Source organism: Chelmon rostratus, chromosome 6, assembly GCF_017976325.1.
Source record: "Chelmon rostratus isolate fCheRos1 chromosome 6, fCheRos1.pri, whole genome shotgun sequence".
In the NCBI taxonomy this organism is placed as follows: domain Eukaryota; kingdom Metazoa; phylum Chordata; class Actinopteri; order Chaetodontiformes; family Chaetodontidae; genus Chelmon; species Chelmon rostratus.
This window is the reverse complement of record NC_055663.1, coordinates 23,935,294-23,959,546: the sequence shown is the minus strand read 5'-3', so window position 1 is coordinate 23,959,546 and position 24,253 is coordinate 23,935,294. Positions and strand designations below refer to the sequence as shown.

Genomic DNA, 24,253 nt, shown 5'->3' with positions numbered 1-24,253 from the left:
ATTTCCCAATTTGCCAAACTAGTGTTGTTATAGCGAGTTTGCCAGGCAAACAGCAGAGAGCACAGGAAGTCACTGCCTGGAGAAGTAGTTCAGCACATAACGGCCAGAACACCTCAAACTGTTCGGATTTTATTAGGATCAAACAAAAGATGTAATGTGTTAGTGAGTGCTCTTTACAGCTGTTGGTTGGTGGCACATTATTCCAAAACCCCAGCAGAAAAATGTCAAAAAGACCCGCCCAGTGTCCCTCTGATGGGCTAATGTTTGTTGATTGTTTGGATGGTTAGGGTTAGAAAAAATAAGACATCAGCAGCAGATTAGAGGCGGGTTTTTGGTGAACAAAGTTGGGGAAGAAAATATCACAGGGAATTGGAATAATGGGCCATCAGAACAATGGCATGGCATCCTGTTTCTAGTGTTTAAGATAAGCTAATTTCACCAGCTGCTTTAAATTAGCATACAGACACAAAAGTGGAGTCAATCTGCTCGCCTGTCTTTCACCATGAAAGCAAATAAGTATATTCTCCAAAATAAAAAAAAAAACCACACACGCATGTCATGACTTCAAAAATAACACGCTAAAGCTAAAAGGCGTGTTTTGAGTGTGTGAATTATCAAGATTTACATACATGCCAGAGTTTATTAATTCATGAAAGCATTCATATATTCTGTTTGAGATACCCTGTTACTGTAAGCCTCCTTCATTTAGAGAATATGATGCTGTTGCACTGCATCCAGAATCAGACATAAAAGTTAGGACAAGAAGAGGAGAAAATCTAAAAAAGGCTTTTAAATAACGGTTGGCAGCAGAAGTCTTCTGCAGGCGGAATGATAAGAGATATACAGAACTTCTTAGGAGGGTTTAAAAATGACTGTGATGCTTTTCTGTTTTGGGCTGATTATTTAGACAAGTTAAAACATGTTATTCCTCCATTGTGAACTAAGAGATTAAAGACTCCAGTTTGTTAAACCTTCAAAAATACTTTCTGAAGCAACTGCAGGAACATATATTTTCTGTTTTCTATCCAACATTGCATCATTTTTCAAACACTCAAACTAGGATTGTCACTATCAGTGTAATTCACTGTAAATGCTGCAGCACTGGGGGGTGTTTCTTGACATCGCAGGTTAAAAATCTTATTAGTCTTTAGCAAAAAAAAAAGACAAATCCTGACTGAGCTGTTGCAGATCACAGGCGGAGCATATGTGAATTGCGCTTCAAGGCAGTTATTTTCGTTCAAGCCCAAAAGAAATGAGTGGGAGAGAGAGGGAGAGAGAGGGGGAGAGAGCGCTGTCCTCATCACGACACTGCCAAGAAAGCTGAGTCATGTAAGATGAGAAAAAAAAGGCACCTCACAGGACATTAAAAATGAATAAGACAGGGAAATTTTTAAACATAATGAGCAAGAGGAGTGAGTAATATTTCAAAGCATCTGTCGGGCATCGGAAAAGATTTGTTGCCTCGTGGGAGTTCAGACGATTGCAGATAAAGAAAGCTGTGATAGAGTGAGGGCGAACGTGAATGAGGGAAGCGAGATTTGGAGCCGTTAATGTGAAGAGGCGGAGCGAGGATGACAAGCACGGAGGGGTAGGGGGGGCAGTGATAACGTGGCGAAAAGATGGGAGAGGCCGTGTCATTGTTAGAGAGCGCAGCTATGTGGACATATTGGATCCACATGGGGAAGCAGAGAGAGGCTGGTGCAGCAGCAGGAACCACATGAGCAGCGGGAGGAGTCGCGAGAGGAGAGACAAATAAAACTCCACGCCCCTCTCTGCCGAGCATCCATTTACTGAGCAGCTGATGTCTGCTGCTTCGCTGGATGCGTACAGACTCAGCAGTAACAGAAGAAGACAAAAAACTACGGCGCACCGGCGCTATTGTGGATTTGGATTACAGCACCCAGGCAGCAAAGTATATCAATCTCGCCACCGTGGGTAAGTCTCTCAGCAGGCACTGGAGCGTTTCTGAAGAGGCTTGTCGCATCATTCGTGCAAGAAATGTTCCTTAACCTTGGAGGGAAGGAGTATTTAAAAGGCAGAATTTATCTGAAGGTGCTCGCTGCTGTGTGAAAACTATCTGAGGAGGATCGGGGGAATTTCAGACACTGGCCGACTGATTAACACAGAGGAGTAAGAAAACTGCCTTCTCACTTTGCCTACCTGGGATTCTACAGGTTGCTCTCAAGCTTTTGGTTCAGACCAAGTTTCAAACATGACCACCATGCAGAAGCTGCTGCAGCTGCCGGTGAACGCGGTCAACATCGTGAAGACGGTGCAGAGTCAGGTCCAAGGCCAGGAGGAGGACAAGAGCCCCGTGCTGACTCCCGACAGCGGGCAGCAGGCCTGGTACAGCGCCCTGCAGCCCGATGAGCTGCGCCACCTCCGATCTGGAGGAGGAGGAGGTGGCGGCGGCGGTGGCGGCGGCGACCAGGATGAACGAGCGCCAATGGAGGAAGGCGGTGGAGGTGGCGGCAGTTTCCAAACTCAACCTTTGCGGTAGGATAATCCAGGAGGATCCAGACCTGTGCAACCAGTTCTGTTTAAGGGATTTAGCTGCTTACTTTGCAGAGCAGATTACAATGAGTGCAACTGGATGCTTAAAATATGTTGGACAAACAGAATAATAAGAGAGTCAGTGGTCTCAAGCTGGGGGTCAGTGCCCCCAAAGGGTCAACAGATAAGACTTAATGGTTGTAAGACGATTAACACAGAAAATCACACAATCAAGACAAATTCTACTCATTTTCTGTTTAAATGCCTTTTGTCCAACCAACAGTCCAAAAACCAAAGACATGCAGTGTACAATGATACAAAACAGAGAAAAATCTTCACATTAGACAAGTTGGAACCAAGAAATGTTTAGCAAATCACCGAAACGATTAACTGATTAACAAAATACTTGATAATTTTTAATAATTTAAGTGACTAATTGCCAGCTCTAATCTATGAGGAAACATCATTCTTCAGTTGAACTGCTCACAACTCATATGTAGCATGTGAAATGTACTTCAGAGCAGACATTGCTTCATTTTTAAAGCTCACAAGTCAAAAAAGTTGTGAGCTGCTGGTGTTAGAGCTCTGAAGCCTTGAGAAGCCTGTAAACCACAAAGAAAAGTGAATAGACTTGATAAAGAAATGATACGAGGGAATAGTATCAGTTTACCTTCTCATGCAAATGCTGTGTATGTAGCTTTGTTATGAAAATCAATAGCTGCAGTAAAACATATATGTGCATACTGTTTTATGAATCAGTCCTACGATACCATGCAAAGGCCACAGGAGCTGCAGTGCTCTTAAATTAATTAGGCTGCAAACTGTCAGTGATGAACATCAATGGTGGTGCTGCTCAGAAATACATTTGCTTGAAGAGAGATATAATTATGCTTTTGGATTTTTTTTTGGAGTTGTACATATAAATTAGGTTATTATTCTTTTTTCACCGGATGAGAGCGTCACTGAAGCACGCTTTTGGTTGGTTTAAGCAGACATATTTTACATCTGTCACCAAGAAAAAACAAGAAACTTTCAAAGTCTCTGCTAAAAGAGTCGGCTTCAGCCTCACCAGCAGCTTATGAATGCAAGCTGCAACTCCTCAGCCCCCTTTCCTCTGATTCATGCAAATACATTTTCATATCTGCTCCTTTTAATGTTATTGCAGTCTTGCAGAGCTCTGTTCTTGGTCACCAAAGTGACATTGCATCTGAAGTTATATCATTGAACGTTGGGCCTACTTCCATGGAGGCTTTCCAGCTGGAAAGTCCTGCTGATCTCTTGGCTTTGGTGCCAGGTAACCTGACCGTTGGTGTACTCTGTTGGACCACAGCGGGTTAAATTATTCAGAGCTGTTTGTAAATTCAGCTGTTGTTCGGCACGACGGGACAAAATCCAGAGAAATGAGAGAACCGGTGTTGGTGTAGAATTACTGTTTGCCCTTTGGGCATGAGCAGAGAAGTATAAACCCAGTCAGAGGGTCGTTTTTCCTGTTGGAGCTCAAGATGAGGCTTCATTTCTAAGACAATTCACTCAGGTGGCATTTATAGTTTATTAAAATACATCATGGCTGAGCAGGCAGACTGTGAAGAACCCGGGGCTGTCACCTTTTTGTTCCTGAAACTACTTTGGAGTATTTTGTACTGTAGGAAGGAAGAAGTATGAAATGTTGAGTGAGATGTTTTTCTTTCCTTAAGGTTGTATAATTGTGTTTTCTTCTCCATCTTTTCCTTCAGTTAGAATGGCATTGCTCTGTTTTTAAGCAACCATATGTGCCCAACACCATGACAGTTACTAATGAGGCATGTGTAACTGGTCTGTGGTTGCAAATTGCTGATTTTTGCTTCGACGGGTTTAATGTTTGGCCGCCGCTTCAGCAAATGTAATCAGTGTTTTTAGGTCCAGTTGAAATTAGATGTTCAAAAAGCCTGTTTGTCATCAAACAAGCCTCATGAATCCCTGTCACGGTATTAATTGGTGAGGCCAATCAAAGTGGTAAAGAGACCAAAGCCGTACAACAAATGTAGTCTTTGGTTGGTGAGTTTCTCTATCATTACACTTTCAGTGCCTGGTAAATTTTGAAATGTACCTGGCCTCTTTGTATTGATTTAGTGATTTCCTCTTTCCCAGAATGCCTGTTGATAATATCCAGAGAAATTATATGAGCTCTTTACATTCAGATGTACATTGTACATGTAGGGAAAGAGAGTGAGAGCATACTAAGAACAAGGTCAGAGCAGCTTCATGCTGCAGTGGTTCAGCGAGGATGTGGAAAATGGGAAATCTGCCTCTTTTACATCAGATTCATCCCTGTTTGATGTCTGAAGATTGGTGCAAATTTGTGATGCCTAAGACTGATGGTGATTTACTGTAGATTTTTACTGCAGTGCATCGTATCAGATGGATTGTCATGTGATTTGTTTCAGACAGTCATGGTTCCCAGAGGATGCATCCCAATGACTTGGTGATCTTTTGACTTTACCTCTAGCGCCACTATAATGTTGACATTCTTGGTTTTGAGTGAAATATTTCAACAATTGTTTGATTGATTTGATTGATTGATTTGGTTCAGACGTTCATACCCCCCCTTCAGGATGAACTGCAACCGCCATTACATTTTCATTTAGCAGCATCATCAGTTAGTATTTTAAGTTTTTATTAATATTCAAATTTTTCACAAATCAAATTCCCAGCCTAAACTGTACTTTGTGTTTGTGCTAAGCAGTTAATATTAGCATGCTAAGCTAAGATTCTAAACATTATACGCCTTAACATTAACATGTCTGCATGCTGACCTTAACGTTTGCCTCAAAGCACTGCTTTGCTGACTGTAAATACAGGCCGTCACATGGCTGCAGACTCTTCGTGTTGCTCTGATATAACTCCAGAGCTCCATTCTATCTGTATTACATTATCTACATTTGTCCAGTTATTCAAAGGAATAAGAAAAATACACGAATAAGAAATCCGCCACAGAAATGAAACATCACCTCTAGCTGCTTTTGTAGGTGTTTGACTTTTCTGTCATTATTTTGTCCTTATTTGTCCCTTTAAAAGACAAAAACACTGCAGGTTTCTAACATCAAAGGTGGTGAACGGAGAAGTTTTCAGACTGCAATAAAGTGACAAGTTGATAGAAGTGTTCATATTTCAGGAGTCTTGGCCAGAGGCCCCGACCCATCATCACGATTTCGCGGGGAGAAATGAACCAGTGGGACCATCATCTTCTGCTGGAAATCAGCATTAGTGTTACTCATCCTCATGTCTGGGCTTTCAGTGCTTTGGGCAATTTATCATTGCATTTTCTCAGAGTTTATTTCTTAATTTGTTTTGGGACACAGCCACATATTTGTAACCAAGAAACCAGCGTCAGTCCACGGCTCACGTCCAAAAATAATCCGTCGCAAACAGCATTTTGTAGATACTGTCAGCTTTTAATGTGACGCTCTTTGATACATTTAGGTTTTGAAGTGCGTGACAGTGTGTGAACTATATTATTCATGCAATGAAACTATTAACACTTTGATGCTCGACGCAGACGAAAGCAGAAATCTTTCTTTGCGCACACAAACACGCTCGCTCGCTCGCACACGTCAAACTGGAGGCAGAGTCGTGATAAATCAGCTGTGTTCTGCAGCGGCCACCTCCTCACACACTGCAAGGCCTCCATTCACTGCTGTCACACAACCAAAACAGATGAAATATGTAGTATACCGCAACAGCCTCCCACTCACACAGAGGAACGATGCAAAACTTCTGACTACAGTTGGATCAGATAGTTTGGAAAGTCAATTGTAGTGTTGGTTTCAAGTTTGAAGTGTGTGTGGTATTGACTGCATGCAGCACAGCAAAGGTTAAAAGTTTAAACAGGCTCTAATCAGACGACTGTGAAGATCAGTACAATCAGTAGCAACACAGTATACTACATTTGTTATGTTACGGTTTTAATTTTTAGATCTTCTTTTTAGATCAGACTCTGCGTCAGACAGTAATGACTTTTCAAAATACTCCCAAAATCTGTGCAGGAATGAATACAAGGATGAAATCTGCCAAACTCATGATTACAGACTTGTGTCCATTTAAATATGACCATGATGTAAGTGTTGCACATTAAAAAGCAAACTTAAGTTTTTTCAGGCTCGTCCAAATATTTTCTGCACCACATTTGATGAGGACTGGATGTAACTGAAGGAGGAAGGGTGAAAACTGAATATGCCCGTTTACTTCGTCTATTCACAGTTTAGGATTTATCAGCCGAAATACAAAGAGCTTTATGAACAGTCACAAGGTGGCACTATCCAAATCAGCTTGATCTTTCCTCCACTGACATTATACACTATATCTCTGCGGCAGAGGTAATTTCCATTTCTATGAGAGAGCACCCAGTGTCTGAGCGACATTGTATCCGCCATGTTACACCTGTTGAACAGCGGCGTGTGTGGCGTGAATCAGGAGCCTGCAGTCCCTGTAGTGGATCTCTGTTTCCACAGACCTTCAGTCCCTTGTGGTAAAACTGTCAGATGCAACAAAGGCACTGCAGCAAAGGCAGGAAATCACTTAACTTCATTTTCGATTGCATCCTTTGTTGCCTTGGAAACTAGTTGGGGGAAATGTGCAGCTCCACAGTTATTAAATCACCCCGCCCACCACCAGCCGAACCCCACCCTTATTTCCCACTTCTCCACATGAGGAGTTTAATCTTTGCCTCTTTCAGTTAGTGGATTCTTCGTGTTTGTTAGTTTTGAGTTTAAAGTTTTTGTGTGCGAGTATAGGTTGAAAAACTGACACCAACACAGACACTTCAAGGAAAGTATTGTATTTGTATCATTATCGCAATCTGACATATTTGAGTCGTAATCTGCTAAACTGCTGTTGGCTGATTAGTAGAACATTTTGGTCCATCCACAAACTGCTCAAGATGCACATACTGTGTTGTTTTAGCTCTTTTATTTACATGAAACTCATTTCCATGAAGATGGTGAAGCGATTATTGTCTTCTGTTTCTTGACAATAGATATTTCAGCTGTTGGAAAATGCTATCGACCAGTTTTTCAGCATTCAATTAGGCTGCTGTCGTTATCTTGACAGCTGTAGCAGTGATGGTGTCTGCAGGCTGACTAACGGCTGCAGGTTCCTCCTGGCAGGTTTGGTAGACACTGGCAATGTTGTTTGTGTGTGTTTGTATTGCAGCAGGGTGGAGATGTCAGCTTAGATCCACGCAGGCAAGGATCCTGCTCGGCATGTGTGAGCTCGCTGGTCTGGTGTCAGGGAGGATGGTTGAACATGGCTGCAAAACCTACATGTTACCTGGGTTATAGTAGCCTGTATGTGGGTAGAAAACACATACTGTAGGTGACATCTTTTTAGGTATGTGCTGTAGAAATGCATGTTCATTAGGCCTGGACGTCATTTCGATTCTTTTTCTGATTCCTTCCTTTGAGAAATATGGATCTGTTTAGCCACATTAGCAGTGACCACCTTCTTGGTCCAGACTGAAATATTTCAGTAATTTTTGCTGTAAAATGTGCTGCAGGTATCCATGGTGACCAGAGGATGACTCCTAATAACTTAAGTGATCTCCTGACATGTCATCTAGTCCTAACAGCAGGTTAAAATTTGAATTTGTTCAATACTTTGGTTTACAACTAACTGCAACTAACTAATAACATTTGCATTTACTGTTAGTTAGCAAATGTTAGCATGCTAGCTTGCTAAATTAAGATAGTGAACATGATAAACATTAAATCTGCTAAACATCAGGTAGTTACCATTGTCAATATGAGCATGTGACGTTAGCATTTAGCTCCGTCATTTAGATCTTCGTTCCCACAATGTTTTGTTATCGAGATACCTGAAACTAGAATAAAGAGGTGACTTTGTATGATCGTGATTGACCTACAGGCTGATTTACAGGTCACATCTTCAGCAAAACATTCCCGACAGAGAAATGTTGCTTCATCTGTTCCTGCAAAAAAATCTATAATTTCTCTGAGATGTCAACATGTTTTAGGGATTATGTCACTTTCCAATAACTCTGCTTTTATGTGCTGCAGTTTCAAAGGTTTCCATATTTTGCAAACTGGATTTTCTACTTCAAAGAGAATAATTTCTGGGTCACACTTGCAGACTTTGATAAAAATTTGAGTGTTGAATGAGAATTCCAATAAAGGGCTGGATTTCTTGTTTGAGTCCTCGATGCAAAAAAGGAAGCAACTAAAAAAAAAACAAAAAAAAACTGCCATGCCGTGAGCTAATTTTCAGTGTTTTCCTCCTTCAGACATGACGACTTGAAGGAGATGCTGGACAGCAACAAGGACTCCCTGAAGCTGGAGGCAATGAAGCGGATCGTGGCCGTGAGTATAAATAATGTTTACTTTGGGATGTAGCTGAACAGCAGGTGCGGCTGCACGTCGATTGGAGGACGAAGGTGTGGAAAGTTTGAGTGACGAGCTGTCATATGTACACCACAACATGTGTCATTTTCAATTAATTCAGACAGCTGTGAACAGTAGGTGATTTGTTAGCTTTTAACAGGGATGATGACCCTCACCCTAACACTTAAAAACTATACCTCTAGTCATGTAGAGCATTCAAATAATATTATAGGAATATTACAGGCAGAAGTGTGTCTCTATGATCCTCTCACTCTTCTCTGACTACATGTTGCTACTTGTCACTTTGATCATGAAGGTAGCACTACTCTATGGAGTATATAATCTGCAGTACAGCACAGTATGTAATTTAGAGAATATTGTATATCCAAGATGAGAGCGTCTGCCTCTTCAGCACCATGGACAGCGGCATGGATTTATCAATACAAAGCAGTTACGCTACCAATATTTCAGAGCCGTGGTCAGAGCCATAGATTAACTTGCACAAACCTCAGTCAGATAAAGGATCAGTTAGTCGGGCAGACCAGACTAATCAACTAAACAACCCTTCTGCCCCTGCACTCCCATCCAGGGATGCAGTTTGGTAATTTGCAAACAAGGGGGATGGCATCCCCCCTCAAATGCCTACTGCCTGTAAGTACCCAAAGTTGTCTGTAAATTGATTTAATGATTTTGATGTTAAAGAAGATCTCAGAATAAAAATGCTGCCCTGAGAGATGCAGATCACATACGAGCTGAAACGGTAATAGACTTCATCAGCAGTTTTAGGTGATATATCTACAGTACAAGAGATACAAACAGCGCAGTCAGCTGTTAAATATTCACTATCTGTGTCAGATTCTTCCCTCTGAAGCTCCACACCCATCGCTTCATTCGTCATCCCTGCAGGACAGACAAGATGAAAGGGAAGGAAAAGCGAGAAGAGGAGCTGGAATAAAATTCTCAAAAGTTCCACCTTCTCTCACAAGTGATTGAAACTCCTCAAAACCTGTCACCTTGTGAAATCCTCATTGCTGATTCATGTGTGCGTGTGTGTTTATTCTGCAGATGATCGCCCGAGGTAAAAATGCATCAGATCTCTTCCCCGCTGTGGTGAAAAATGTGGCCTGTAAAAACATTGAGGTTTGTAGTGAACCCAGTTTGATATTTGCTCCTTCTCTTCAGTTTGTAGTTTTATGTGCTGAAAAAAGTTGCTTTCCGCATTAAGACTTCTGATGTTTTACTTGCTTGTAATTTATGCAGGATTTTATCACATTTTTTAAAGCCCCATGGGGGTTTTCCCATTATCTCACCTGAACAAAATTGCATTTTTCCTCTCCTCCTTTTAAGGTTTATATCACCGTGCTTTATCTCTTCACTTCAGATTTATCTCAGTGAAAATAATTGAACTAATCTACATAATTTGGATTAAATCGATTTTTTTTCACCGACCTGTTTCCCTCTCGCTGCTCCTGCCTACAGGTGAAGAAGCTGGTCTATGTTTACTTGGTGCGTTATGCTGAGGAGCAACAGGATCTTGCTCTGCTCTCCATTTCCACGTTTCAGCGAGGGTTGAAGGTACAGCAGTTTTCATAAGTGATGATTACTTCAGATTTTTGACTTTTTATAATGGAAAGAAACACATTTATTGAAATTCTAATGTTGATCTAATGGTCCGTTCAAAATCTATATAAACTGATTCACATGAATGCAGAAGAAGATCTGAGTATGAGTCTACCACTTTGGTCCAGAATGAAATACAGTATACAACTACTGGAGAGACTGCCTGTGATATTTTGTGCTTGCATTGGTGGTTCCCAGGAGAGGGAATCTATTGGTGTTCCCCTGACTTTTCTATAGTGCCACCTTCGTCGACCTTTATAATTTTGAGTGTGATATCTTGATGGATTGCTGTGAAATCTACAGATTTTCAAGATCCCCAGAGGATAAATTCTAATGACTTGATTTCTTAACTTCTCATCTTGCGCCATCATCGGGTCTTGCTCAGTACTTTAACAGCACTGACCGAATACCTACAGATGTTAAGTGCTAATTAGCGTGCTAACAGGCTAAACTAAGAAGATGAACATGGTAAACATTACACCCACTAAACATCATCTTGTTGTTACTGCGAGGACGTTAGCATGCTGACATTGGCATTTAGCACAGCTATGCCTAAATACAGCCTCACATTGCTGTAGACTCATATTTCTGAATGAACCTCGTCAACCGAGAAGCAGAAATATTGCTCATGAAATTGTTGCTCTGTACTTTTGCAGGATCCGAACCAGCTGATCAGAGCCAGCGCTCTGCGAGTCCTCTCCAGCATCCGAGTCACAATCATCGTCCCCATAATGATGCTGGCCATCAAAGAGGCTGCTTCTGACATGTCTCCATACGTCAGGAAGACAGCTGCTCATGCAATTCCTAAACTCTACAGGTGACCTCCTGAGACCTTTTCAGTGCTTTTTCTCTTACTTCTTATTAGTGTTTATTGGAAAATTCCTTCTAGTTACATATATTACTCCTTGAGAAGCCTCTGCAACATTGATTTAAGAAGCATCAATAATTCATTTGTAAGTTGAAATCAGTTTTTGAGAATTTATCATTCACTTTTCAGCCTATCAGGGAGTCCTGATCCCCGGTTTGAGAACCATGAGGCTGAGATCAAATGTTGTTACGACATATTGTCATAGTGAAACGAAAGCCCTTCATGGCAGTAAAAGTCACAACCTCCAGAAATCTATTGCTGCACTGCACGAAAATCCATTTGTTTTATTCTCGAGAGTAGAATTTTTTAAGAACAAGGGCTTGCTAACTCTGTCTCCGACATTTCTCGTTTCATGATTTATTCGTCTCTGCTCTCAGTTTGGATCCAGAACAGAAGGACCAGCTGATTGAAGTCATAGAGAAACTCCTCGCTGACAAAACCACGGTGGGTTTTCGCACCACTGATCCGGTATTTTTTTCCACTAGATTTCTTTTTAACAAATGCAAATACAAGTTTGAAAAACACAGTGTGCAGAACATCAGTTTCAGTGTCTGTGCACAGCACCAGATTGCATTCAATGCCTCAGTCGTTTCAAGGCTTATCATTTGTTTAACCAGTCTCCCTCTTCACCTTGCAGTTTTTGCATAAGCTGTAAGCTGTAGTATCCAGTCACCATTTACACGTTTCTTGTTAAACTTAAGATGTAATTTCAGAATGCATGCAGAGTAATCCTCATAGATAGCATGTGCTCTCCTGACGTAACACCACCACCTGTTGTGTGGTTGAAAATGTGCTACAGTTGGTGGCAGGAAGCGTTGTCATGGCTTTTGAGGAGGTGTGTCCGGAGCGCATCGACCTGATCCACAAGAACTACAGGAAGCTGTGTAACCTCCTGATCGACGTGGAGGAGTGGGGGCAGGTCGTCATCATCAACATGCTGACCCGCTACGCCAGGACCCAGTTCCTCAACCCAAATATCAATGTGAGTAAGAAACAGACGGCCCACCCGCACAAATAATCCGTTTATAAGGTGTAACATCAGTAAACTCATGTGCAGTCAGCACATGAGTTTATTATCACACAATTAATTCACAACAAAGGGCAACAACTAAGAACATTATCAATGATAACCCCCTCATTTGTTTTTGTTTTTGATTAATTGATAAGTGATTTAGTCTATAAAATGACAAAATTGTAAAAGGAAAATGCTCATCACAATCTCTTAGAGCTCAATGTGATGTGCTCAGTTTGTCCCTTAAAGATTAATCGATTATCAAAATTGTTGCTGATTGTCTTTTTGACGATTCACAAATCAATTAATTAATCAGTGAATCATTCCAGCACCACAAACAACTTCTAGCAAATATATATATATATATATATATATATATATATATATATATATATAAATGTTATATAAGTATAACACTAATTTACTTTGTAATTTGCCTCTGCTTGACAGCCATATGTACTCTATTATTTTCCGCAGTTTTACTCCTTTGTTTATCACACTGTGTACAGTGTTTGGTATACAATGAATTTTATCAAATAAAACACGATATACTGTAATTGTTTAATTCATTAGTGCATGTTCCAGAAGTCCGTGAAAACTAACAAGGTCAAAAGTTTACTCGTCATGTTTTGTCACCAACAACTACTTTGCATAGGAATAGGATTTGGGATAACTGTACAAAAGCAATAATACAACTTTTATGTTGTTGTATTAATTATATTCTTCCAGTCTTGCCATTGTGACTGTGTAGGAGTACAAATTGAAGAAACATCCAGTCATTATTTTCCTCTTTCAGCATTGCCAACTTTGTGATTTTTTTAATGAGTTCTCCAGACCCACCTGTCGACTTATTTTCTCCTAAGTGACTTGCAACAAATTGAGCCATTTTTCATGCTGTGTTGGACATTGTTATTGTGGTAATTTGCAATGCATGTGGTGACAGATTGCTCCAGCCATTTTGCACTACCTATCTGTCTAACACGGGGAGGTCTAATGATAATGCTTCTCATACACAGTGTTTCTGCTTTTTAACAAAATTCATGCAAGAGCAAATTACCATCTGGTGACTTCTAGAGACTTTTTAAGCAGCCGCTAATGATTCTGCATGCAAGATAGGTTTCTGGCTTGGTTTGTTAGTCCCCTGACGCACTATTTAATCCCCACCGTCTCTGCAGGAGTCTCTGCTGGAGGAGGGAGGCGCCGGGGACAAGACCTTCTACGGTTCAGATGAAGATGAGGACGAGGATGATGAGGAGAAAGAGAAGAAGCCTGAGGCTCCTGCCATGGCCAAGAGGAAGCCTTACGTGATGGATCCTGACCACCGGCTGCTGCTGAGGAACACCAAGCCGCTCCTGCAAAGCCGCAACGCAGCTGTGAGACCACTGCGCTTTTGAATAAAACACACATCAGTGTAACACAGCACAGCCTATTAACTCTGGTTTTGAGTCAGTTGCCATGGCAGAGAACATAATCATTTTCTCTCCAGCATTATTCCACACTGAGCAGCAGGTTGGTGTTGTGGGTCGTTATAGTCTTATTAACAAGCATCCGTCCAGCTGAAGTGTCCCTGAGCAAGACCCTTAATCAGAGCCGACCTCTCCCTCTGAAGTGAGGACGAGTGATAATTTCATGAGGGAAATTAATAAATCATCACCCTGCATTAGTGCTGCTGTGGTCACCTTGGAAGGACCGCTTTGTTCCATATTAGATGCTACAAATTTCCGTCGTCACACATTATTCTCCTGCTGTAATCAAGCTGCTTCAAGATTAACCCTGTTCCTCAGGCAACAAATGTGTCTCCTTATCTTGCATGTAGTTCATGCAGCTTATTGTTTTACACCTATTAAGTAATTAATAAATGGTTCCCTTTTGCTCTGATGTCTTGACATAGTTTAATATTTGTGGGCCCGTTTGAAGCTCTTATTTTGCCCACAGTTCTCTAATGAATACCTGTGTTTAAAAATGCCACATACGTGCTTCTTAGCAGGGCATTTGAAGCAGAAATCTACCACTATGCATACCACTTAAAGCAGTCGTGGTCAATAATTTTGATCAACAATGTATGAAAATAGAATGGGAAAGTGTTTGCTCGCAGTGATGAAGCTACAGAGAATTATTTAAAGGGAGAGTGAGTCAGATTTGTTGGCTGGTGCTGTATAAATAAAGTTATTAGAGTTATTCTGCAGCGATACATTGGTAATGGACTGCTGCTTTGGAAATTAATACATTTTCAATGGAGAACAAAGTGTTGAAGACAGTATCCAGAGTATCCACGAAACTGTCTTTTACTGTATTTTATATTATGAGATTGTATCACTGATGATGACTTGCACCACCTCTGTTTTCTCATTCCAGGTGGTGATGGCTGTGGCTCAGCTGTATTTCCATCTTGCTCCAAAAGCGGAGGTTGGGGTGATCGCCAAAGCCCTGGTCCGTCTCCTGAGGAGCCACAGGTGAGCTTTACAGTCTGTAATTTGAAATAAATTGTCTACTCAAATTGCTGTACCGTAGATTTTGGCAGCAGCGGAGTCCAAAATTAATTGCAGTGCGGTCAAGCCAGTTGCATGATCCATCTTATGGCGTTATTGTGGCTGAGAATGGAGAATAATGAGAACGGCGTTTATGAGTCTCACTCGATAAAGGAAGAAACAAGTCGACGTGCCGAAACATGAAAACACACAGTTGAATGTGAGAGGAGAAATCTATAATGACCATGAAGCTCAGCAAAGTGGAAAACAGTATGACAGGTAGTAAAATAAATCTCTATAGCTCTGAAGCAGGAAGTGAAATTAAACAGGGAGTTCAGTGAGAGTGAGGTAAACATGAAAGCATAAACCATAAGGAGTGATGATGGCACATAGGTGGCCTCTTGGTTGTAAGTCCTGCAGACTGTCAGCTGCTTATTGGACAAGTGCTCTTGCGGCTCCGGGTGTGCTGTAATGGGATCATCACTCAGCAGCGACCAAACAGCCTCTCCGTGGGCATTTGTCAGAAGTCCACCGTACTGTACGATATGTTTCATTAGACCTTATTATTTGTGTGGAGTCAGTGGAGCTCCAGCTCTCATTACAACCCCATCGGATTACAAGCTTTAAGAAAAATGCCTAGTGTTTAACAAGAAAGCTACTCCAGCTTTTTGTGGATCGTTTTTTTGTGTTAGACCGTCTACAAACAAATGCAGATGTGAAGCTCCACACAGTTTCAGCTACATGAGATTAGAGTAAAGATGTCATAAAGGCGTCAGCTGTTTGCTTTTTGGATTCATTAAACTCACAGGAAAAATAAGAAAATAAAATGTAAATACTTAAATTATGAATAATAAAGCAATGACAAAGAAAATAAATAAATAAGGATAAAATTACATAAATTGTTTTTTAATTTAAAGGTTAAGGCATCTCTGATACATCTCAGCAGTTCTTTTGCACATTTTGAATTCATGAATATGTCAAAAAAATACAATAACCGTCCATTTAATGTTGGTTTAGTTTAGCCAGTGTAAAAATCTGATGTGTGATCAGTGAGACTAATGACTGTGTTTAATTAGCTGATGACATCTTATGTGTTTGCTATGAAATGATCTTTTCCTAATTCTAAATGAAGAGCTGTGGAGCAGAAGAGGGCAGGACAGGACAGTTTCTATCTTTTTCTCCATCAATCCGTCCTCTCTGTCTCTTTCAGTGAAGTCCAGTATGTTGTTCTTCAGAATGTGGCAACGATGACGATTAAGAGAAGGGTGAGTTACACCTGGCGGCATTTTGCTTGTTTTTGTGTGTGTGGAGCTTGAAATGCTCATGGAGCCGCAGACTCACTGAGGTTTTCTGTCTTCACAGGGGATGTTTGAACCGTACCTGAAGAGTTTCTACATCCGCTCTACAGACCCAACCCAGATAAAAGTCCTTAAGGTTCTTTTGTGTTATGTTCTATTGTGCAGCTATGCTTTCCTATTCAATTTGAACACTGAATCTGAATCAAGGATGTTGTTATTGTGCCGTGCTGCGTCAAAAAAGTACAATTTTAAAAGTGAAAATAAAGTCTTTGGCACAGGCTAGAAGATTCCTGTATTCCTGTTTTAAACTAAGTGTTCAAAAAACTCATTTTCTCTTTTTGCCTTTTACAGCTGGAGGTTCTTACCAATCTGGCCAATGAGACGAACATCTCCACCATTCTCAGAGAGTTTCAGGTACAGAGCAGAACTTCATTTATGAAAAGTGAACTGTCTTCAGTCAGGATTCACCAGCAGTAGTTTGTTCATGCTTCACTGCACTGATTGAGTATTTTTTTTTCTGGCAGACATACATTAAGAGCATGGATAAGGACTTTGTGGCTGCAACAATCCAAGCCATTGGCCGCTGTGCTACCAACATCGGAGAGGTGAGGGACACGTGTCTGAACGGCCTGGTGCAGCTGCTGTCCAACCGAGACGGTGAGTCTTTTGGTACTGAAGGTGCTCTTTAACTGACACAGTGTACAGAGTAGAAGAAAACATTGCAACTAGCTGTGTTGGATATTGAGAATGAGGAACCGTCTGCATTTGAACTGAATTCATTTAACTAAATCTATGATGATGAAAGAAAAATTACTCAAGGTCCATTAATGATTTCTCTTCCTCCTGTTGAACAGAGTTGGTCGTTGCTGAGTCTGTGGTGGTTATTAAGAAGCTGCTGCAGATGCAACCGGAGAAGCACAGCGACATCATAAAGCACATGGCGAAACTAACAGACAACATCCAGGTGAGAGTCTCATTCACAAACTGTCAGTATCATGCTGTGAAAGGGAGCGGCTTCAGCTGTCCTTTTGGACTTGGAGTTACATCCCTCTCCAGCACCAGCTGAAGATGTAGACACACACACACACACACACACACCAGTTAATCTGTCTTTGATTGCTTTCAGGTGCCGATGGCGCGGGCCAGCATCCTGTGGCTAATTGGAGAATACTGTGAGCATGTACCAAAGATCGCCCCGGATGTCCTGAGGAAGATGGCCAAGTCGTTCACTAACGAGGAGGACATCGTCAAGCTACAAATCATCAATTTGGCCGCCAAGCTTTATCTAACCAACTCCAAACAGGTGGGGATGGCATGTTTTTCTATCACTAGCATTTAAAAAGACTACAGACCTTGAACTAATCAACAGTGTGTGCAACGCTACCAAGCAGAAACATCTGTTACTCTGTGTAAGAATCAAACATTTTGTAAAGCATGTTTTATGTTGATGTCATTTTTATTTTTTAAAATACTTTTAGAGTAATCACATATTAACTTTTAATGTTTTTTTCATACTTTTTAAGACATGAACATGGTTTCCCAGTGGGAGTCCCTAGAACTCTTTTGGGCTGAAAAGGCCTAATGTTACGTGGTGTGACTTGTTCACCTTTACAGGGCAAACCTCTACAAACACAACCATAGCTGCACACACACACACGCACACACAGTACATGTACATACACAAACACATCAGATTGTAGGTATTGTTGTTGGCACTGTCTTCATCCCACATGTCCTTCATATTCCTTCTTCTCGCAGACCAAACTGTTGACGCAGTACGTTCTCAACTTGGCCAAGTACGACCAGAACTATGACATCCGCGATCGGGCGCGCTTTATTCGCCAGCTCATCGTGCCCACCGAGAAGAGTGGAGCACTCAGCAAGTACGCTAAGAAACTGTTCCTCGCCCTCAAACCTGCACCAATCCTCGAGTCTCCATTTAAAGGTACGTAAGAAAGAGTGGAAAGCCAACACAGTCTCACTATGATTCTTAAACAAACTGAAACATTAGATCACTCAAATATGCGCTCTGATCCGCTAGTAGGTTTTTATCTGGTTTGTGATCTTTTATTCTCGGTTTTCCTAAAACGTCTGGAATAAAGAAAATTGAAATAATAGAAACGAAATTTTATTTTTTTAGATTAGTTCACCACCAGCATTGCTAAAATGCAAAGGTTTTGATAATGTAAGGCCTCCCTCCACAGAAGGGCGCAGAGGGAGAGGCGTGAGGCAGAGATACCGTGTCAGGTGAAAGGGACAGGTAGTCTGAAAACAACAGGAAGTTAGTTATTCTAAATTAGGCTGGCCCACTTATTCGGCCCACTTAGGACACAAAGCTCCAATCAGGAACTTCAGGTGTTCGATTGCTGCAGCTTACGTCAAACATTAGGCTCGTCTCAGAGTCATAACGCAGTCAAATCTGAACACACAGACTCAATACACTGCTTATCCATGCATACATGGAAAATAGGAACTGCTAATAGCTAATTCAGCATGCTGTAAAAGTGGCAGTTTGCTAAAATATAGCCAACAGCTAACTAAGTGAATACAGGACATTTTATTTACTATTTGCAGCACCCAAAGCCCCTATATTATGGGAGCTGTAGTTCCAAAATTTAGAGCTTGGTTATATAATAAACAAATAATGATAGGAAGTGCCCTATGTGTTGCACTTACCTCTGATTGTCCATGCAGGTTTACATTCTGGATTCCTTTTTTTCTGGTGTTTTTGCAGATCGAGACCACTTCCAGTTGGGTTCATTGTCCCACTTGCTGAATGCCAAGGCTGGCGGCTACCAGGAGTTGCCTGACTGGCCTGAAGCTGCCCCTGACCCCTCCGTGCGCAACGTGGAGGTGAAGGAGTCTGTGCGTGCAGTGGGAACAGTAACATACAGAGACTCCGGGGCCTCCCTGGGCCCCAAAAGTTGGAGGGGAGCGAGGGTTGCTCCTGCCCCAGAGCAGTGCCTCAGAGGGGCTAGACAGAGTCACCGGAGCCTCACATCCCAATATAACATTAACTCCAATATAACATTGATTCCTCTCTCACTAGCCATCTTTCATTCACTTACAGCTCATTAGCATTAACAGCTCATCTGTAACACGCATCCTTTTTGACCTCCATCTATTTCCAAATGGATGCTGCTGAGTTACTCCCCCCTCCACGGAGGAGAGTGAGTCACGAAGGAGAAAAGAGGATTATTGTGTCTTTTCATAAACTTCTGATTCACTATGAACAGTCAGTGGCATTGAACTCCCCGCCCTCTCTGCTGCACTTGCTTCTGTTGGGCAGCAGCTCACTCGCCCCGTCCAGGTGATTTCTCACCAATGTTTGAGCCAATTGCACATGTGATACAGAAGGGAACAGATTTGGAAGCTACAGCCTAAATTTCCACTACAAATGACTATCAGCAGCATTAAACCACATCTCCTGTAGTCTCTGCCAGAGGCTGACTGAAGGCAAGAACTTTTTCATTTTAACCTAATTATTCCTCAAATTTTTAATCAGAAATATGAGTAATACTCTAGCGGGCTATAGCTGAACAAACCTTCATCTACTATGAGCGTTTTAAGTTCACGCAGTAGGTCCTTTTGTCCCAACTCACCAAATTCCCTCCTCTTCTTCTCCATCCCATTCACTCCATGTGCCATCGGTTCACAGTCAACAATGTGATCTAAACAGACATCAAATCAAAACTTGAGCATGTCACTTCTTTGTCAAAATCAAGAGTTAACTCATAAAAACACTTGATTTTAAATCTCAGGAGTGACCTCAAGGCTTGATGTTGTCATCATATTTGTTAATAACTGTTATTATCGTGTCGTTTATGTTTTTACTCACAGCCCAATGTTCCATACCCAGCGTTTACTTGTCATTTACTTGTGATGCAGATTTCAAGATGAGGCCACAGGTGCATTGAGTTTTATTTTGATTTGACTGGTGCTGCAGGAGCCAGACTAGTAAGAGATACCAGGAGTTTAGTATGTAAATACGTCACATTACTGTCAGCCGTTTCCCAAAGCATTTAATTTACTTCTAATTTGATTCTCTACCCTCCAGCCAGAGGTTTGCTTCTGTTGCAAGGCGCTGACAGATAGCTGATGTATCACAGTGAACAATGTCGTGCCTTTATTTTGTTATCAGAGTGACTTTGCGTCATGTGATGAAGCAGCTGTGAGCAGGCACTGTTTTGTTCCCTGCAGCTGCGGTCACAGAAGCTCCGACATATGATCGATTTCCTGACAGCATATCGTACCTCATTACTGCAACAAGGTTTGCAATGACATACCCCAGTTTTACTCCTCCTACTGGGATCTGGCAGGGATCAGATTTCATTATCTTATGATGTCATTTTAGGGTCCTGCAGCTGATAATTGACATCAAAATTAACCCTTTCTAGACGTGACCAGGCAACCTCGCTGTGTTTTTGTTTTTGCTTATAGTTTTCCAACTGGAAAAAAAACAAAACATAGAAGCTGTTCATTAAAATCCTCTAAATTACCTGCCAAAAGAAGTAATTTTAGGCCATGCAACTGCAAAATCATGCTACATTTTATCATGATAGCATTTAGTTTAAATAGATGCTGGATTTGGGCGTTTGGAAAGTGCTGATCTATGTCTTTGCTGACAGGTCTTGCATGTATCTGGTCAGGATCAGTTGATTCTCAGCGGGTGTTTTTCACTTAAATCATAAAAATTGAAATGTAGTCTGGATTCATTTCTGGAGGTATTGCAGCAGCAGCAGACCCCTAAATATTTTCAGGGAATTACATTGAATACACCGTAAAGGGGAGTTTTCAAAGAAGTAGCAGTTCAGAGGCTCAGAAACCTCGCTGGGCTCACCGGTGTCCCACTGCATCCACTCACGTTGTGGGTGTCAGGGTCAGTGGATCCTCTCTGACAGGCTGTCCCTCTGCACATCCACAGGTAGAGGAAGTCATAACCACCAGCGAGGGGCGGCTCGGCTTGCTAGGAGACTGGCGAGAGGTGCCCCCTCCCCCCCGCTCAGTTTGGGAGTGCGGTGGTGTTTGTTTTGATGACTGCTCTCTCTTTCCTCCTGCGATCTCTCTCTGGTTGTCAGTAACTGATGATGGTCAAGTTGAGGAGATAAGATAAATGAGAATTTACTAATTCAAGTCAAAAGGATTGGAAAACTGAGCTTGACAGCTTGTTCTTCACCTTAGAAGCAGATTTTAACTGTCTCTACTCAAGGCCCACTAACTGGCCCATCCAGGAGCTTTCGACATACCCCATGCTCTTCATCGTCACATGAAGAACATGGATCAGTTGTCGAGGAACTGCGCATGTTCAAGTTTTCCATTATATTAAAAAATTACTTAATTTTTCTGGGCACTTTTTAGGACTTCTCTTCCTTAAAAGTTGAGATTCATTCACTCCACTCAAAGTCCACTTACTCACTTATTCACACTTATTTTAAGCCAACAAGCACAAGTTCAGCAGACTTAATGTGTTGATGATGAAGATGAAGACCAAGTGTCATCAGTCAGCATGGATGGTAGCTTACTGCCATCTGTGCGTGAATGGATGAGAGGTAGATTGTGAAGAGCTTCGGATAAAAGTGCCATATAAATGTGACACGGCCGAAAGCCTAAACGAGCGAATAAGTGGACCTCGAGTGGCCGCTGTTTCCTCTTCCGCACCTGATTGGTCTCTCGTGAAATTTGTGACACGCTTTGTGAATGCGTCGCAGATGTTGTCGTGTGATACTGAGTGACTTCCTGCTCCTCATCGTACAACATCCTGCTTCGTCACTGATGAAGACATTTGTACTAAATGCATTGTCATGTATTTGCCTGCCGTGTCAGTAAGTAGTGAATGTTAATGTTGACTTTTTTATATTATTAAGTATATTTGGTATAATTAAGTTATATTGGAGTGTTTTGATTTTACCAGGAAAAAGAATTCCCAGCTAATTGCCAGATATTGTGGTAAATAAGTCTTCTGTTGTGAAATTTGGGGTTCATTTTTTGTCTCTGTGATATCAGAAACTGTTCTCACACGTCTTCTTTTTAGACCCAGAAACCTTCCTGTGCCTGTTTCTCTTGCTTTCCTGACTTTTTTCTAAAAACCTTTTCCTTCCTTATCTCACCTCCATCCCAATCTTTTTTTTTTCTTTTCTACACTTGCCAGGTTTTTACGCTGCTTGAAAGAGTCACAACATTAACGAGTGTGAGTCAGTTAGCGGCAAAGAGCCCACCCTCCTTGAGCCTCAAACCCATGTAGCGGCAAAACCCAAGTGCTTTTTGACACCCCGGCTAACGTAGTTGCTGTCCTGTGCTAAGCTCAGCCAAAGCTACCTGAAACACGGCACCCTCTTCCTCGGTCTCTGCCATTAAAGAAGTGATTCTTTTAGCAGGACGTGCTGTCCTCTGACACGTCGTGATGCATTAGCGGCCTTGTGGGTTTTAAAAGGGGTTTGGAGATGTCCATGCTCATTAGCTGATAGCTCTAGTTAATGAGCTTGGTCACAGAGGGAGCGAGACAAATAGCCTCTTTTTTTTTGAAAGCGTGGGAGGATAGACACCACTCCTCAAAGACATCACTTCTCTTAATGGAACTGCTCCCTTTATTAAAAGAAAAACCATTTCTGCAACTGGTCATGAAGGCATCACCTGGTGCTAATATCTCTCTGTGCAAAAAAAGAGAAAGAAAGCCAGAAAAACTCCATACAAGCATTAGTGTCTGTACTTATTTTTTTTCCTCTGACTGTCAGATCTAAAAGCAGATCTGATGGCTGGCTTCATTTGGCTGCATGACGCCCAGGCAGAGGCATTCATGGCCATGCTACTCTAATCTGCCCACGTCTCTGCTTCTGTCTGAGGGGTTCGTCACTGAAGCAGAGCTGACGGCTGGCTGTTTGAACTCTGCTCCCTCTGCCAGGTGCCCGAATGGACCAAATGCAGCAGCCGGGAGAAGAGGAAGGAGAAGAAGGTGGAGAAGCCGTTCTACTCCGACTCGGAGGGCGAGTCTGGGCCGACGGAGTCAGCTGACAGTGGTAACTTCTGCTCGCTGTGTGCACATCTGCGTGCTGCAACCTCTGTGTGAAAAAGGCACATTTAAGGATAAAGCCGCCATTATTCAACGTTGCCTTTAATGTCAACAAATACCATAAGAGACCCAAACCAAGTAGTGTGTAGAATTTTCAGTAGCCAGTGAAAATTGAGTTTGCATTACAGAAATAAGAAAAATAAAAGACAGTAAGACAAAGTAAGCCGTTTTGGTTTGTTTAACATTTGCTTATATCAGCTACATCCCTGCAAATATTCTGCGCAATTTTTTTACTGTGCTTATATATTCATTCTACTGTGTTATATATTTTCCACTGTGCAATAGTACAAATAACTGTATTTTTATTATCCACATCCTACCATATGCAATTCAAAAATTATCCATTGAGAATCTGAGCCATCCTTCTAAAGGCAACTCTATTTTTATACACTTTTTGTGTATAATGTACATATATATATATATATATATATATATATAGTTTTGCAGCACAAACGTGTCTTTCCAATCTGTCTCAACCTGTGTCTGTACAGTATTTATGTGGTATATGTCACTGCATACATGTAGCTGCTCACCCTCTGAATCTTCTCCCCCTCCCCAGAGTCGGACTCTGCCAGCGGCTCGGAAAGCGGCAGCGGCAGCGAGGAGAGCGGGTCGGCATCAGAGAGCGAGGAGAGTGAGGAAGGCTCTGAGTCCGAGGAAGAGGAGGAGGAGGAGGAGGAGGAAAAGGACAAGAAGAAGAAAAAGAAAGAATTAAAGAAGCCGGTGCAAGAAAGCGAAAGGTGGCACATTTCTCTTTTTGTGTTATCGTGAACTCGTGAAAGAAAATGTGACTTCTTAATATGTGTTAATAATAAATTTATGATATTCCGTTTGGTGCATAGCTATATCAAATTCATTCTTAGGTCCTGAGCCAGAAATCTGGACTTTTTAACACGCTTTCATTTCATTCTGAAAGCACAGTTTGTGGTTAACTGTGGTCTCTTCAATCTCTTCTGGGTGCTCTCATGCAGCACATTTTATAGAGTCAATATAGTTTGATAGCTAGTTCTGTTATACAGCAGGCTCTGTCTCATCCCTTGTAATAATAACTCTTGGA

The 24,253-nt window shown here is 41.6% G+C and overlaps 1 protein-coding gene across 1 annotated transcript in view; it reads left to right on the top strand.

Annotated features, from left to right (window-relative positions):
- The first annotated feature begins 8,767 nt into the window (after window positions 1-8,767).
- The window catches only part of LOC121607780 (AP-3 complex subunit beta-2), a 28,096-nt gene continuing 12,610 nt past the window's right edge, over window positions 8,768-24,253 (top strand). Inside the window, exons 1-20 of the mRNA XM_041938728.1 lie at window positions 8,768-8,843; window positions 9,930-10,004; window positions 10,344-10,439; window positions 11,141-11,301; window positions 11,730-11,796; window positions 12,152-12,334; window positions 13,540-13,737; window positions 14,720-14,817; window positions 16,043-16,097; window positions 16,195-16,266; window positions 16,482-16,544; window positions 16,655-16,787; window positions 16,985-17,094; window positions 17,257-17,433; window positions 17,889-18,075; window positions 18,865-18,995; window positions 21,055-21,114; window positions 22,279-22,317; window positions 23,029-23,143; window positions 23,756-23,936. Of these exons, the coding sequence (XP_041794662.1) occupies window positions 8,787-8,843; window positions 9,930-10,004; window positions 10,344-10,439; window positions 11,141-11,301; window positions 11,730-11,796; window positions 12,152-12,334; window positions 13,540-13,737; window positions 14,720-14,817; window positions 16,043-16,097; window positions 16,195-16,266; window positions 16,482-16,544; window positions 16,655-16,787; window positions 16,985-17,094; window positions 17,257-17,433; window positions 17,889-18,075; window positions 18,865-18,995; window positions 21,055-21,114; window positions 22,279-22,317; window positions 23,029-23,143; window positions 23,756-23,936 (2,258 nt within the window). The 5' untranslated portion in view covers window positions 8,768-8,786. The remainder of the gene's footprint in view (window positions 8,844-9,929; window positions 10,005-10,343; window positions 10,440-11,140; window positions 11,302-11,729; window positions 11,797-12,151; window positions 12,335-13,539; window positions 13,738-14,719; window positions 14,818-16,042; window positions 16,098-16,194; window positions 16,267-16,481; window positions 16,545-16,654; window positions 16,788-16,984; window positions 17,095-17,256; window positions 17,434-17,888; window positions 18,076-18,864; window positions 18,996-21,054; window positions 21,115-22,278; window positions 22,318-23,028; window positions 23,144-23,755; window positions 23,937-24,253) is intronic.